Source organism: Lipophrys pholis (genome assembly GCF_963383615.2).
Source record: "Lipophrys pholis genome assembly, chromosome: 10".
In the NCBI taxonomy this organism is placed as follows: Eukaryota; Metazoa; Chordata; class Actinopteri; order Blenniiformes; family Blenniidae; genus Lipophrys; species Lipophrys pholis.
This window is the reverse complement of record NC_137640.1, coordinates 26,565,142-26,581,840: the sequence shown is the minus strand read 5'-3', so window position 1 is coordinate 26,581,840 and position 16,699 is coordinate 26,565,142. Positions and strand designations below refer to the sequence as shown.

General features: G+C 42.6%; 1 protein-coding gene across 1 annotated transcript in view; it reads right to left on the bottom strand.

The window, feature by feature from the left end:
• sned1 (sushi, nidogen and EGF-like domains 1) overlaps positions 1–16,699 on the bottom strand; it is a 34,311-nt gene that overhangs the window by 15,686 nt on the left and 1,926 nt on the right. Inside the window, exons 2-13 of the mRNA XM_080474244.1 lie at positions 9,961–10,248; positions 8,075–8,215; positions 7,806–7,968; positions 7,209–7,334; positions 6,791–6,904; positions 5,612–5,725; positions 4,954–5,067; positions 3,900–3,947; positions 2,250–2,342; positions 1,992–2,123; positions 1,187–1,306; positions 737–853 (exon numbers count right to left, since the gene is read on the bottom strand). Coding sequence (XP_080330370.1) covers positions 737–853; positions 1,187–1,306; positions 1,992–2,123; positions 2,250–2,342; positions 3,900–3,947; positions 4,954–5,067; positions 5,612–5,725; positions 6,791–6,904; positions 7,209–7,334; positions 7,806–7,968; positions 8,075–8,215; positions 9,961–10,248 — 1,570 coding nt within the window. The remainder of the gene's footprint in view (positions 1–736; positions 854–1,186; positions 1,307–1,991; positions 2,124–2,249; positions 2,343–3,899; positions 3,948–4,953; positions 5,068–5,611; positions 5,726–6,790; positions 6,905–7,208; positions 7,335–7,805; positions 7,969–8,074; positions 8,216–9,960; positions 10,249–16,699) is intronic.

Below are 16,699 nucleotides of genomic sequence, written 5' to 3'. Positions count from 1 at the left end.
AGATATTTTTTAGCTGTTTCACCTTCTTATTTGAGCCGTTGTCACGGTCTCATCCGTTTTATCCCTTAAATCTTTTTCAGCTGGAAACACTTCAATTTGTCACGTGTATACAGAATAGAGTCACTGGGCCTGTAAAGCAGAATTCAGTGGACAGTCGACTGAACTATCCAACTTAGGTAATGTTTGTAAGGTTGAGCTGTGAGAGTTAATTTAATAAGATTTTTATTTTCACATCATTTTGTGAAAGCTGCAGCGGGTTACAAACCCCTGACCGATGACAATGTTAAGTTCAGAGATCCCACAATGTGGCTCCAGGCAATGCAAACCTTCTACTTCTTCATTTACTGGCACTTTATATCCCCTACTCTAGTACTGCTAAAGCAAATACACACACTAATTGTTATAGGTGTACTTCTATTCCTATTACACACTCCTCTCCTCTTCTTCATATCTTTTTGAAAAGCTTTAAACACTTAAATCATGTGGTGCAATGTCTTTGAAATGGAAAAAAATCACCGCCGGTATTGGAGCAACAAAGGTCAAAAAAGTACTTCTTAAAGAAATACTTGGTGTGTGTTTTCAACAATATATTAGCAGCACTGTGCAGCGTATTGAGGTGTGCAGGTTTATCTCGCCAGGGTTCCTCTTCATGCTCTCTGCTGCACAGATGTGAAAATAAACAAGTCGAGGCATTGCAAATACAATATTTTGAATATTACCTTAGGGTGACACTCACCCACTTCGCAATGTTTTCCAGTGAATCTGAAAGGACACACACATCGGTAGGTACCCGCCTCTTCCTTACAGGAGCCTCCGTTGCGGCAAGGACCAGAGGCACAGGTATTGAGTCTAACTGGAAAGAGACAGAGGAAAGGGAATCCTTGAAGCAGAAAACACTTTAGCTTCTAATCATAGAAAATGATTCTGTTCCAGTACATTGCATTTCAAGCTATAATTCAGGAAAATAGCCCATAACTCAGTCATAAGCACAAATTATCCTAAGCCTTTCAGCATCACGATATTTCAAGCAGCATTACGAGTAATGACATGTTTCCTGGTGCGATGAAGCTTTAGCTGGGCCTGAGCCTGAGAAATAATGCACAAATCCAAACAACATTTTGCAAAGGGCGCTTCATGAATTCCAGTTTATGCACTGCTTTGGGTCATTTTGAATCAATGATACTACCTTTTTCACAGTGATTCCCCCAGTATCCATATTGGCATTCGCAGGTGTAGCCTCCATCTCTCTCGTAGCAATATCCTCCGTTCAAACAGGGAGAAGAGTCGCAGACTGATCGGGGCTGTACTGAAAAACACACACCGAGACTTGACTGTGTTCCACTGCATGCGAAGCAGCAACAATCCTACACTGTTGTCCATGCAAACGGGCTCATTCCAACTTTTGGAAAACAGATAATTTGTCATTTCAGGATGAGGCAAATTTAAAGAATATCACAAGAACTGTATCAACATAAACTGTGGTAACGTCTCTCCACATCGCAAAGATTAAGCTCAAACATGGTCATAAAGTAGAAGTGTAACGTTGTCGTACACCACAAATGCATAAACGCTGTCTGAGGCATGCCATGGCCGGACTGCCACCCTTTGTTGAAGTGCAGGGATGTGTTAGAAACCTGTGTTATTTACATGTAATGACTATGAAAAATACGTTTGCAATGTTCAAGGTCTCAGACTAAAGTCTGTCCAAGTAATGCAGTGCATCTGGATGACACAATATAATATTTAGTGGCAAAGTTTGAAATTACTTTCAGTTTAGTAAAACTATTAGATTGGCACATTGTGGAATTTGTTTTAATGATTTTTAGATTTTTCACATTTCAACAAAAAAATATATCTATTCTACATACTGGAAGTACAATTAATCGACAAACAGTTTTTGGAAATGTACTTTCATATCGACAAGGCGCTCATCCAGTCACACACACAGCTGCAAAGTGGCCTGATGTTGAGTTGGTGCCTGAGGCTCTTACCATAGGGGTAAAAGTCCTTATGATCTAGCTCTGCTCCGGTCTGACACGTACATAGGTAGGTTCCTCCGTACTCCAGACAGGGGCCCCCATCAGGACACGGCCTGCTGTTGCTGCACGGTGTCTGGGTTACTTCTGGGTGAAAGGAATTAGGGAAGACAGGTTAACGAACCGTCGTCTGGCTTGAGACGTCTGTGAACTGACTGTGGCCTCGTTCTTTAGCAGTTGTTGACCAGACAGGATTATTCATCTCATACCCACCAAACTGACAGTAGAGTCCTGTGTAGCCCGAGGGACACTCACAGGTTCCGTTGAGATCCACACAGACTCCCCCGTTCTGGCAAAGGCATTCCTCTGCAGAGTAAAGGGAAGGACAGAGACAGAGCATGAGAGAGAGAGGTAACTTGAAAGCAATTAGGTTAGCTGTTCTGTGCTGGCCTATGTGTAAACAGAGGCAGAAGGTATGAATGGTCAACATCTGTACCAGATGCCGAGCGTCTTTCATCTGCTGTACTGTAAACTATATATTGATTTGCTGTCATTTCTCTTTCCCCGACCTTTTCCAACAGAGTTCAGAGGGCCTGGAGATTACCAGTCAGCACATCCGCTCGGAACAAATTATAAGAATGTTATTTTTTCCTCCTCTACTTCCTAATTGCAGCAGTGGATCAAAGGGACAAGGCCATATCACAGCTCAACGGCTCCCCTTTGAAGTCCCAGCAGCACAGGGGAAAGGTATTATTTTTCTGATGATATGGAGCATATTTTGTGACCAAAATGTATGGCCCTGGGGGCAATTAATGGATTGTTAATTTAGCGAGAGCCACTTTGATAGGCCACCTGTGCGGGCCCAGGCCCCTTTGATGTGAGAGCCCTGATTAGGCACTTCTGAGTCCCTCTACTTTCTCTTCCTCGGAGGAGCGCACTCCTTTTTTTTTTTTCCGCTGTGCCTTCCAAGTGAGCCAGGCAGGAAAGTATTTGAGAGATTTAAAAGAGCCTATATAAGCACTGATAGTTATTTCAGCTCAAGGGTGAGAAGTAGCATGCATTTGCAATAGATCAAATACTATTAAAGAGCTTTTAGGTGTGTGTGTGGGGGGGGTAATAATCTTGTAGCCTCTGCTATCAGTGGGTGACAGTAAACTCCTGCGTGAGCCCGAATAACTTCACTGCAGTCGCTCGTCTTTGGTTATAAATATAATACAAAATGACTTAATATGCATTTGCAAAGAAAAGAATAAGAATTGAAATGAGGGTGAAAGCGTTTGAGGATTTGGTGTTTAAAACTGTTATGCAAGGAGCAGCTGTGCATGAAACTATGGTGGTGCCATGGCCAACATCCAGGGCAGCGAGGAGCAGTGTAAAAGCATGCATATTTCAACAGCTCTGTCTGAAGAAATGACCTGAATACCAGCAGCTTTGACTCATAAAGGGGCCTTTTTAAGTCTAGACAAAGCACTTCCTCTTGTTGGTAAACTAATAAAACGTGCTATAAAACAATTACTCGCAAGATCAAGCGACTGGTTCCGGTAGTAAACCGGGCGAGGCTGTGTCAGTTCTGATGATTACGATAATCCATCATCACAGCAGCTTCTTCCAGGGCACGGTTCCAAATTCCTGCGGGATAGAGTGCTCCTTCTCAAAAATACCCCAGTCTGCTCACTACCTGCCCAGCCTGCCTGCAGTGAGCATCGGTCAGGGCCAAGAGTACGCTACCTTCACACTCGTCGCCATAGAAGCCCGGCGCACATGTGCAGTTGGGCATTCCTGAAGCGGCGTATTCACAGATCTGGTGCTTGTTGCAATCTTGCTCCTCACACGAGGCGGAAGATTTGAAAGCCTGGTCGGCTCTGAACATCCTGCAAACAGGTTATTTTCTTTTGGGAAAACTTTACCTGCACATGCTTTTACCTGTTTGATTTTCCGTCTCAGTTGCATTGATCTGCAGCTTCGGCAGCTCTAAGACACGGAGGCAAGAACAGGGATGAATGAATTTAAAGGTCGATGGCAGTATAATGTGTATTCTACCACCTCAAAACAACAGATTGATAGGAGAAGTTCATAAATTAGGAATCCTTAAAATAATCAAATTCAGAAAACCTTCCTTCCAAGCCCAATTTCAAAAAGGTTGGGGCTTTATGTAAATACGAGCAGGATCCAGTAATATACAATTCTCGCGAACTTATCTTTTATATACAATAGAAGAAGGACAACATATTACATTGTGAGGATTAAATGTTTAACCACAACAGAAAAACAGAAAGAGAAAATGATGAAGACACTGAAGACACCACTTTCCACTGTATTCAAAGAATCGAGAAATCTCAAGGCTGTACTGGATGTTGGTGATATTGAAGCCTACAGGCGACGATCTAGACAGGGTCGCTTTCAGAGCATATTCCTGCTGGATCATGCTATTTTACTGCATTCATTTTAACAGGCATGTCTGAAGTCCAGATAAAAACAACGACAACACTGTACTGTTGAGTGGCTAAGACAAGAAGTGTGTGTCAGTGACAGTTGTAGACAGCTATACAATGATAAACATGGCCCTGTCCAAAAGTTTTCCGTGGCTGCCATGAAATTCCAAAGTACCTTATATTTTATGTAAATTGTGAAAAGTCTGTCAGGCTTTGATATGCTGTTTATGTTATGTTCTCAATAAGATGTGGCTTTTTAGGAATAATCAATCAATGTATTCTGCTTTATTTACATTTTTTTAAAAAGTGTGTGTTATATTAATTTCTGAATCATGATTCAGAATGTGATGCACAAACAGGCCAAAGACTTGTCGAATGACTATGTTTTGCCCATTGCAAAGGGCAAGATACACATTGGCTTTTATAAAGACGATTATTTGGGGTTTGGGGTAAAAACTGTTTTGCAAAACAATACTAAAATGCAACATAACGGACTTGAGTTGAGATATGCTTTTATGAGTTTGCTCCTTTCTGGCAGAGCTCACCTGTCTCACAGAATGTTCCAGTGAAACCAACGGGACACGTGCAGGTGAAGTTGTTCACCTGGTCGATACACTCGCCTCCATTCAAGCAGGGCTGTGACTCGCACTCGTTTATATCTGGAGGAAAAAGTAAATGAATCAGAGATGACAACTTCCACAGTGAGATTTGCCAGCGAGCGTTGTCTTAGACACTGAGCTGGATTAGGAGCGTTGAACTTCCCTTCTGAAAGCATAGAGTTTCCTTGGCCAGGTGTCTGGTATTAAGAGTAATGTAGAGGCAAGGATTTATGAACTGTGCAGAGCCGGAGAGTTGAATACCCAGCTGGATTCAAGTTTCAACAACCATCTGTCCCATGAGGATCAAGTTTATAAAAAACAAAAAAACAAACTATGGATACCTGCTTTACTTCTGCAAACGTTCCTCTCATAGTTCATGGCTGAAGTGTAACATGAAATGAAAACAAACTAAACAAAAAAACAACATTTGTTCGCAAATCTATTCAACCAGAACCCATTTGTCTAGGAAAACTGAAGAAACCCTTCTGGACTGAAATGTCAGCCAGGAGACAGAGATTTTGATGTAGAAAGCAGCAGAGAATATTTCCTCCGGAGAGACGATGCCTGCCTACTTTCCCCGAGGATTGTGAAAAGCCCCGCTCACCTGTCTCACACAGAACACCAGTGTAGCCAAGCTCACACACACAGCTGAAGCTGCCAGCGCTGTGTACACACGAGGCGTTGTTGAGGCATGGACGGTCTCTGCACTCGTCAATGTCTGCAAAGAGTAGACACACACACACACACACACACACACACACACACACACACACACACACACACACACACACACACACACACACACACACACACACACACACACACACACACACACACACACACACACACACACACACACTATTTACTCAGCTGATTAATATATCCGCCTTGCTGCTCCGCTCACTCTGTAAGTATGTGCTGCTGGCTGTGAAAAGTATTAGAAGAGTTCTGATACATCTCCGCAAGCTGGACTGAGCAAATGGGGACAGAAGCTCCAGAGAGACTGGACCAGGACACTCTAAGAATACTTCTTTTTTTCTTTTTGAATGGAAAGAAGCTCATGAGGGAGAGAAGTTCTCTAATTAATCAGAATTTGCTTCCAGGTCTTCAGCCTGGAAATATAGTTCACACAAGAACGCAACCGTTATTGTTGTTTGAATGAACACACAAACAACCACTACTCTGCAGAAGCATACGATCCGAATACTGCAGCAGCTCAATGTTTGTCACCATTAACAGGGCAGGGTGACGTCAAACATTTCAGAGAGCCAGGAATCATCTCACTGTTAAGGCTGAAAAACTGAATGCATTTTTGGTTTTATTCCTTGTGCTTATAAGCAGCACTTGCCTGGACACAATTTCATGGTGAGATATTGGTCCATGGTCTTGGGAACACATCTGTTTATGATCACCTTTTAAATGTATCACGATAGAAAGACTAAAAGAGTCTGTACGCTGATCTGACTGTCCCACAGTTCAAATCTGCAACCCGCTGAACAGGTTTGATTATTTATGAAGCACGTAAACTAAATGGAGAGGACAGTTTCCTTTCAAAATTGACTGATTGCCTGTTTGCTTTAGTGAGCAGGGAATTGGTGAAAGAAGAAACTTCTCATCTTCTTGGGACTTTTCTCTATCTTGTCTTTTGTTTGTTTATGCACTATTCTCAAATAGACAGAGGATTTAAATCCACATATGATTGAACTCAGCAGAAATTGGGACTTTGTCTACGCCTTCCTCTATCGATGTGAACGTGAAGCTCTGTGTTCCGTGTCAGTTGTACCTGTCTCACACTGAATCCCAGTGTATCCTTGAGGGCACTGACAGACGAAACTGTTAATCTGGTCTTTGCAGGTCCCTCCATTCTGGCAAGGATGTGAGGCGCATTCATCCACATCTACAGCAACAGGAAGACAAATCCAAAAGGAGGTAGTATGACATTTTTAATTAGTAGGAAAACATCTGTTCACGGTCATTTAATAAAGTAATGTCCGAGGAGAATGCGGCCGACTGTCATGAAGTGGATACAGGTATTAAGGAATTATCCAGGTGTCCATTTGGCGAGTCAGGGTAGATCTAGTATTTTCTTAACAAGTCGACATTATTTTTCCTGGCTGATATCCGGTGGACAGTTAGTCATTCACAGTGTGCAGTGTGTGTCAGGCGCAACAGAGCAGGAAGGGGTGTCGACCGTAACTCACCGATCTGGCAGCGTCGACCGGTGAAGCCGGCCAAGCAGGAGCAAGTGAAGGAGGGGTTGCCTGTGATGCAGTCGTCGATGCACTGTCCTCCGTTCAGGCACGGACGCAGGTGTGGGCACACTGACGCTGCAGAAAGAGAGCAACACAACAGGGATTGTACAAACAACAACATGTGGGGCATGTACAGATGTTACTGCAAACAGCATAGTCATAACTAATGAATTTACAATGAGCTTGCCACTACTTCTGTTCTACAAAGATGCTGTTTTCGACTGTTCAGTTCAAAGCAGGCTCTTAGCTTAACTCCTCTTTACTGGAGGAGGAATACGTTATTATTATTATTACTCAAAAGAAGTCCTCATATGCTGAGAAAAAAGTGATGACATCCAGATTATAGAGCATCTGCCTCCCTACTTCAACTGGACTTAATGAGTGAATCAGTCATTGAACTGACCCACACGCTGCTGGCAGCTGTGTTCACACTACTCAGCCAGACCATGACAATAAAACACCTAACAGCTACTTGTGGGGACTCAATTTCTTTTTAATTTTGTAATGTAACGTACAAATCTTCAGTTTGAAAAACGAGCGCCTCACCCGAGTCATTGCAGCCACCCACTTCAACGTTGGCATCGTCGATGCGGAAGACCCATCTGCCTGGAAAGCCCACGTTGGTGGTGCCCTCCACATCCACCACGTCAGCTGTGCGAGAGCCAGGAATGTTGAAGTAGCGTTTTCCATCGCCAGCATTAAAACCCGCCTGCGAGGAGGGCAATAAAGAAGTGGATGTGAATTACGGAAAGCGGGCCATGCCGCACATTCCTCACACGACTGTCACCACATGCAGATCACGACTGCCGTCTTACCTGCGCTGCGATCCCCCCCAATCCAGCCCGGTTTCCTCCGCTGCTGGCGTGCATGCCTGTCGTCCAAGTGATGTTATTGTACTGGAATATAGTGAAGGAAAGCTCTCCATCTGTAATGAGCACCACTTGGAAAGTATTCACCTGCACACAAGAGAAACAGGCCAGGTTCAACTTTTTCCTGATGAGGAAATGTGGTAATAGCCCATGTATCTGACAGAGTCCTAATATTAATAGTACAGTTTCTGTCGGACTGCAGGAACAGTAGACATTTCTGGGACTGCGGTCTCTCGGGCAGGAGAGGAAGACATTCACAGATGCTATTAGTTTGAAACACAGTAGCTCTGCTCTTGTTTTACGAGATTCAGTGAAAAATGAACCGGCAGACTATTTCTCAGATCTTCGAAAGGTCAGGTCAGTTGTCAACTTGTCTAATGTACCCCAAGATTTATACTTAATTACAGACTCTCATCTTAAGAAGCTGTCATTTAGCAAATTTCTTCAGACTTCAGTCGATCTTAAAGCAGCTTGTAAATGAAGTTTAGTTTGCACTCAGAACAGGAGATTCATAGTCGGTCTCTGTTCTGTTTTGACATTTCAGGTTAGCCACTGGTTGTGCAAATGAGCAGAATAGAGAAGGATCCATTTAGCTTTAATGATGGGAATGACTCTGCTTAGAAAGTCCATAGAACTGTGATGCATCCGTCTGTTACAGTAGAGTCAGTCTGATTTAGCCCGAGCTGTCGTCAGTTTACCAGTTTAAAAAAGAATACGTTTACAAAAAACTGAACCTGGATGAACGGATGGATTGAGCAGGTTTGTGTGTGTGTGTGTGTGTGTGTGTGCCTGAACGTGATTACCAATGTAAAAGGCTTTGACAGCTGAATCAGTGAAAAAGCATGATATAAATGTAATTCATCAACCATTCAGTCTGGTTCCAATAGAACGTGCTCAACAGTAATTAAACCGAAGTAATTAAACTCGAAGTACAGTGCAAACCTCTCCACTAGTTTCACAATGACAGTTGTCGTCGAGTCATTCAGCAAGTGAGCATGGTAAAAGCTGTTGTTATCTGTGCATCTGCGTGTCTGGGTGGACGGATGCATGGGTGCACTGGTCAAAATAGCCCATTGGCAGTGACTGTGAACGAGCAGCACGTTGCATCTTCAACAGAAAACAATCAGGTGACTGCATGGAAGCAGTGCTTTAAAAAAATAAAAAACTTAAGCCATGTACACTGTTTTCTTCAAGAGTTTTAACACACCAGTACCAATGATGTGTGAAGGAGAGTGTTATTTGTCTAATGCAGCGTTTCATCAGTCAGATGTACGTCCTACATGTGAATAGAAAAGTAGGAAACATTTAACGGCAGGAAATTTCAGAACTGAAGGCACATTGTTTACTTTCTATGATTTCAGATAACTAAGCTGTAACAAAGCTAGAGTTTATTCTTTCTATCGCTTCATTTGTTCTCAACTTCATTGCTCTTTAAGCCGTGCATCAGTTACTTTGTTTCCTCTGAAGAAACTTTCTTCTGCGAGCCAATTCTGTCCTATTATGGGAAACTAACACACACACAGGCACGCACGCATGCACGCACACACACACACACAGCCCTGTATGGATCCTTTAGAATCTATACATGTTTTATATCGGGCCGACGACCAACAACCTTTTAGTCTGGTGCCAAGAGAGGAAAATCCTCCGTTTCATTAACTCCTCCTGTCAGTGGTTTTTAGGGTTGTGGGTGATCACAGTATTTCTGACTATTCAAGCTACTCCACGTCATTGTCATTGGAGGACAAACACCCCGAGTTTCATACAAAAGGTACTTGTAAGGGAAACAATATGGAAGTGTGACAACAGCAAGGTTAAGTATGAGTTTGTACCGGCGTATGGGAGTTGCCTCCAAAGAAAGTAACTTGATGCCATGTTGAGATGAGGACCCATGTTGCGTTGAAGTTGGGGAACTCTGTAAAGTACGTCCTGACTTCACCTGAGGCTCTCCTCAGGATGGACGGATCCTGGCTCTCTCTGTAGAAGACGGTGCCCGCTCGACGGTTGTCCACATCGGCCCAAAACGGCGCCACGACCCGCCTGTCGCCGGCGATCGGAAAAGCCACGGGTGTGAACTGTGACACCTCCCTCAGGAAGGACACAAGGCCATTGTTGTTGACCTGAGGAGGAGAAACATCTGGAGTTACTGCATCTGTACAAAACTCAATAGTACACTGTCCGATTTTCCTCGGCGTCACATTAAATCAAGGTGACTTTGCTCATAGGATCAGGTGGGGTTAGAGTGGATGTGCTGATGTAGACAGACGGAGGTGTTCTGACCTCACGGGGGCAAATAGCAGCGCCGAGCAGTGAAAGCTTCCATGACGGATGTTTGCACTTCACATGTAGCAAACAGATGCTACCTTTATGCCGGATAATGATGGCAGCTGAGAAAACCTGATTTGCACTGCTCACACACCTGCAAATGTATCACACCAGGAGGAGTGCTCACGGTCTTTAAATTCACACGTGTCTGCCAACAGCAAAGTAACCAGAGAAATGAACCCAATCCTTCACTTGTCAACACGTCTCCCTCTGGGAAAGCTTGAAGGATGTAAGGCTGAACTAATTACTCAGTTAACCAACAATCCTGCGATTGCTATAGTCTCTCACGCTACCAAGCTTTTCAGTTGTTTTGTAATTCCTATATTGTGCAGATCTACATTTAAGATACCTCATGTCCCCACTTTGAAGTAGAATGATATTCTAGTATTTCACCGTCCTGCAAATAAAGTAATATTTAATTTTCTTACCTCAGTTTGGAAAAACACTTGAAACATTATTTGTAAACAGACTGGTTATTGGATGCTCATCAATACGGGTTCAGGAGTAAACAATCAACGTCTCTGTCTTTAATTAACTTTGTGGAAATTATATCAGCAGCTGCAGATGAGAAACTATCTACTAGAGGTGTTTTTATTGATTTACATAAAGAATTTGACACAATTGATCAATCCCTACTATTGCACAAACTGGAACTTCATGGGATAAGAGGTATATCTCAACATTGGCTTAAAAAGTTATCTGAATAACCGTGTCCAATACGTTAGAATCAATGACACTGACTCACACTGTAGAAAGGTTACCCGTGGTGTTCCACAGGGTTCAATTTTGGGACCAAAATCATTTATACTTTACTTATAAGATATTTTTCCAATACCAAAAAATAAAAAAATTATTATATTTGCTGATGACAACAATGTTTTTTTTTCAGGACATTATATAAAAGTATTATCTATAACAGTAGAAAGGGTATTGTTGGTGTTGAAAATATTTCTTAACATTAATAAAATATCAAGAATGAAAGGTGAAGCAGAAAACATACAAGCAACAATCCATAATATTTTCCTCTCCTCTATAACCTAACTCAACCAGACTGTAACAATTAGAAAGTATAATAAACATATAAGCATATTCTTATATTCATGACAACAGTAGCCCAGTATACCAGCTACGACTACGCTCTGCTCTTCTCGTGTTTGTTATTTTAACTGGCAGTCGCTGCAAAAAATCTGCCCTTAGTGATCGAAAATGGCAAAAATGATGGATGGGTTTTCACACCTGCAAACTCTTCGGTCACCAGTGAAAATATTTGGTCAAAAATGACCTTTGGCTCTACTTTAGTTTCAGTGTAATGATATGGTAGTCACACACAGAATGTGTACCGTAACGTTTTTGTCTTTTTATGAGCGAGTGAAAACCAACTTTTAGGATGTGTTGTGAATTATGAAGAATCAGAATCGACTCATATAGAGTCCTCACATCACAAGCATTGGGCGTGGAGTTTGTGTAATGAGCTTTGAATTCTGTAAACCCAGCGTTCATTAATGAATTATTTCCTACCCATCAACTGTATCTATGCTTCACTCTGCAGTGACCTTTGCCTCTCACAGAGCTCCCAGGCCGAGAGTGGCATGTGACAGTGACAAAGCAACGTCAGATGGCTCGGCTCCAGTCCGTGCTTGTTTGAAAAAAAACACCATAATTTAAGGGACTTTGCAGTAAAAACAGCAGAGGAAGTTTTGTTTGGCACTGCGCTGGCGCTCAGTTAATTGCCCGACCACAGTCTTCCCCTCTACATCAGCGCAATGTGGTGAGAACGTGGCCGGCGTGGGGAAACGGAGGGACCGACAGGCAGGGGCAGGGCCCGGAGGTCAGCCAGAGCGCCATCTGATACTGGGAGAAAAACAAGACACAGGGCACCAGGCTGGACGGACGGACATGAGCTACAAGCCTCCCACACCCACATGCCCACTAATGAGAGACCTGCGGTGGCAGCGGCCTGGAAGTCGCCCATCTTACAGCAGAATTAGTGTAGGGATTCGTGAACGCTAGGTAGAGTTTATGTTCCAACACTGGAATATATTTTATCGCCTAATCCAATCTCTTGTAGCATCTGGAACTGTTTAAACAAGTGTATTTCTTCCTTGTGAAGAATTTTTTATTTCATTTTTTTTTTTCTCAAAGACTGGCTTGACATGGAAATGACCTCAGTGGAATCCAAACTGAACTCTGGACCTTTTTTCCTTGCATCATATCACATATTTCTGTTTTTTTCTCATGGATTCCAACCAGGCTGTAACTGGGACAGACATCCAGTGCAGTGTGGTTCAGCATCACACGTATGTGAGAGAGTGAACGGGTTCAGGGCTGCCTCGTGTTATGCTGCAACGCGACCAAGGTCAGAGTCAGAGCGGAGAGAAGTGCGATCAGTCAACCTTGTAAGAATCATCTCTCTCGCCATATTTCTTGCTCTCACTCTCAATGGTGCCACTTCACTCTGCAACACCCTTGTTATTTTTTGGGAATTCTTCTGCAGGATACATCCAGGATTTTGCTTGGGTGGTTTTTCTTTAGAGCCAAGCAATTTATGGACTAAAATAAACTTTCATCTGGCTTAAGTCAAGCCAAAGCAAACCCCTAAATGAAAAAGGTGCCCGTAGTTCAACTCAGGAAAACATTAGTTTTCCTTGTCAGAAATGGAGGCTTCGCAGCTACAAGCTTGTCCAATTACTTGGGGAGACCGAAGAAAGCGGCTGCAGTCTGTGCTCTTGGCTTTTAACTCCTTAGCCCTGGCTCACCTTTAGTTAAAAAACATTTGTATTGAAGCCATAAATCCTGTCTGCAACCACGTGGAAGAACTCAAACACAGGTCCCACTGCAAAAGTAATGTGTAGACTGGGTAAACCATCCACAAGTTAATGAAAGGAAATAAAGTCAACAACACGAGAGCAAGTCATGTTCTTCATCTGAAAAACTGCTCATAATTCATTTAAGTTATGTCAAACAAATAAAACAATTCAATTGTTTGTTCTGTTAGAGAGTAAACCAAAAATGACAAATTAACTAAATAACTATGGTTATAATCGTAAGGTTGAATGTGAACTAGTAAAGTCACAGGGGACATTCGTATCTGTGCAGATTCGTATAGTGGCTACTTTACTGATTAGGATTGCAATAAAAAGTCTCGTATGCCGGCTTTTCTTTGATTTTGATTGAAAGAAAATAGACCCAAATGAGGCTAAAGTGACCTTTATGAACCAAAGTATTTCATCAATTCATTTTCTATGCCAACTTTACCAAAACTGAGGTTTTGGGGGCTGGAGCCTGTCCCAGCTGACGGTGAGTGAGAGGCAAAGGTATTCCTGGAAAAGATGGACGCCAATACCAAATCAGTGGATTCCTGATTTTGAGCAGAAGTATGTGAAAACTGTGAAATTCCCAAATTTGATACGGAGATTTATAATGACAAAGACTCCACGTGGTAACAATGTCTGTAATCTCGGGTCCTCATTTATATCAAATATGAACAAAATCCCTGAATGCATTCGGAAATAGTGCTTTTTTTTTTTTTCTTTTAGATCTTTAGATAGTTGCTGCCACATCTGGAGGAGGGCTTCCACAGCCTTTCTGGAAAATTGTGTTATGCTGAGTGACGCATAAGCAGAGAAAGGCAACTCCAAAAATATTACTAAAGTGTTACGGCAGGCATCAAGAAATACAAACAATGAACACACTGGCCAAGTGAATTAAGCCTACATTCTTTTTTAATTATGTAGGTAACCACATTTTTGACATGACTACAAACAGACTCACAGGTCAAAGATGCTTAAAACTAGTTAACGTAACGGCTCACGGAATTCCATATTACCAATTAATACCACAAGATGGTGGAGTAGGACCCCGACTAAACGAATGTTTAGCCAATAGGAAGAAAGTATAATCTGCACTAAAGTCGACAATAATAATGTAAACGTGGAAACATAATGATCCCGACTCTGACACTGAACCTCGCTGCACTTTGGCGGCTGAACTTTAATGTTCATTATCAGGCTGTTTAATTTCTATTATAAAGTCTCCTAAACTAACCCTAATCTAAATGTCACATTACTGTAATGTACAACATACACTTGAGGTCTCAGACGTCTTGGAGTGTGTGCAGATATGGACATTTGTTTTCCGCTGGTGGATGGACCGCTTCTGTCACACTTTGCACCTCACACATTGTTATAAAAAGCACCCATGCAGAGTACAAAAGAATGAAGTTGACGCTCACATCTTTGGGCCATATACAGAACAGTGGTGAGTGAAATTGAGTGAATGGAAGTGCCGACGCTCTCCAGAAGATCAGATGAGCACTTACAGATGTGTAATCTGTAAAGGGTGAAGTTAAACTGTAGCACGCTCTTGGCAGGGCCCTTTGAAAATGTATGTGAACGTTGTTTATTTGTAGTTTATTTCCAATTAAAGCCGCAAGCCGCAGAGTATTTGGTGCATTTATTTCCTGGAAAATATTTTGGTTCCTCCATCGTATCTATAATCAACGCCTTTGATCATAAATGTTTTTTTCCTCACATCTGCTTTGAAATTGTTTATTTCCTCTCTAACCTTGAATGTCCTTCTTCATGTTTGTGAATCTGGTCGTGCGCAGGAGTAGTTTATCTGTGAACTGTGCTGTTTAGAAGCCCCAACGATGCTTTGCAGATCCATCTGTGTTCTGTTAAAGCGATTGGTCATTTCTCAGATAAAGCAGCTGGACAGTTCCAGGGGGAAGACCCCTGCCATGTTATCTGAGGCGTAGGAGGAGGAGGAGGAGGAAGAGGAGGAGAAGCAAAGGGGGTGACCCTGAGGAGGAGGAGGTGGAAAAGGAGAGGTCCCAGCAACATGAGAAAACTCCCAAATCATAACAAAGGGGACAGCTTGGTTACCATGAGGCAAAAAAAAAAAGGCGCTGGAAAGAGACCAAGTCGGATGCGACCCGTGTTTGTCGAAGGATTTCAGAGTGACACTAAAGATCACTGGACCCAAGTGCAGAATAAAAGCTGCATTCGGTGTAGTTGTTAATGACAACAGCCAAAACAGATATGTGCCGTTTCAGGAGGGGGCACGGGGAGATGGTTAAAACTTTAATGAGGTCTGCTGTGAGAGGTTTCTAGCAAACCCTGCGAGGCATGTGTTCTGCTAAACAGAATCAGTTATGATAATGAAGTAAGACAGCACCCACAAACCACCTCAAATCCGTGTGGTTCTTACAGCTTCCATGTGGCCCAGAGGCTTGGAGTAAACTCCAGGGAGAAATTATTCATACAAATTTACCCCATAGTACGCGCTGAAATATTACCTGTTTCAAAGTGAGCTCTCTGGCAGCAAATATCAACCCTGTGGCCCGCGTGCTTTACCAGCACATATTTAATGGATGCAGGTGAGGCATTTAAAATGAGCGTGACTGTAATTTCAAGTGCCTGCCATCATCTGTTATGCTGTCAAGAATTACAGTGCAATGAGATGCAGGGTGAGCTGCAGCGTATCACGTCCCCACTAACGCAGCACATTTCAGAACGCGCAGTGCTCCGATTGTAGTAATTAGACGATCATTCAATCCCAGATCAAAAAGCCGAGCAGCCATTGACTTGTCTTATCTTGTTTTAATTTGGCTATTGTGCATCGGTGCTATTACAGGAAATATGAGAAATGCAGTGTTCCAGCAAATGTGACAAGTTGGGATAAGCACTAGTAAACACTGTATCACGGTTCATGCACCAGTGGAGGTTTTGTCTGCCTTTGCAACCAAAACGGTACACGAGAAAGCTGCTTCCAATGCCCAAAAAAATAATAAACAAAAGCAAAGAAAGTTTTGTTTAATCTGTTTATTGCTAGAATGTGCAACTCCAAAGAATCAACATCCAATATGGTTACTCCATGTTTGAAACATGCTGAGTATTTGTTTCATGGCTAAATAGATTGCAACAGAAAAGATGTGTTTATGTTGGCCGACCTCTCCTCCCAGGTTCTGTTGCACTGCTTCCCTGTATTTGTTGAAGAAGGACTCGCGGCAAGTATGACAGCATAAGATCGATGTCCGTCAACAACATGCCCGACTTTTCTGTGTATTGAGATAAAATACTTTATTTTTGTGTATTAGTTGGCACTGTTGCCTCAGAGTGACAATTCCCGGTTTGATTTGGGGCTCGGGGTGTGTGAGTGTGTGTTTTCTCCAGGTATAGCGGGTTTTTTTCTTCCAACAGTCCAAATGTGCATCCTGGTGTAGACCCCGTACTGGTGCCTGTCCAG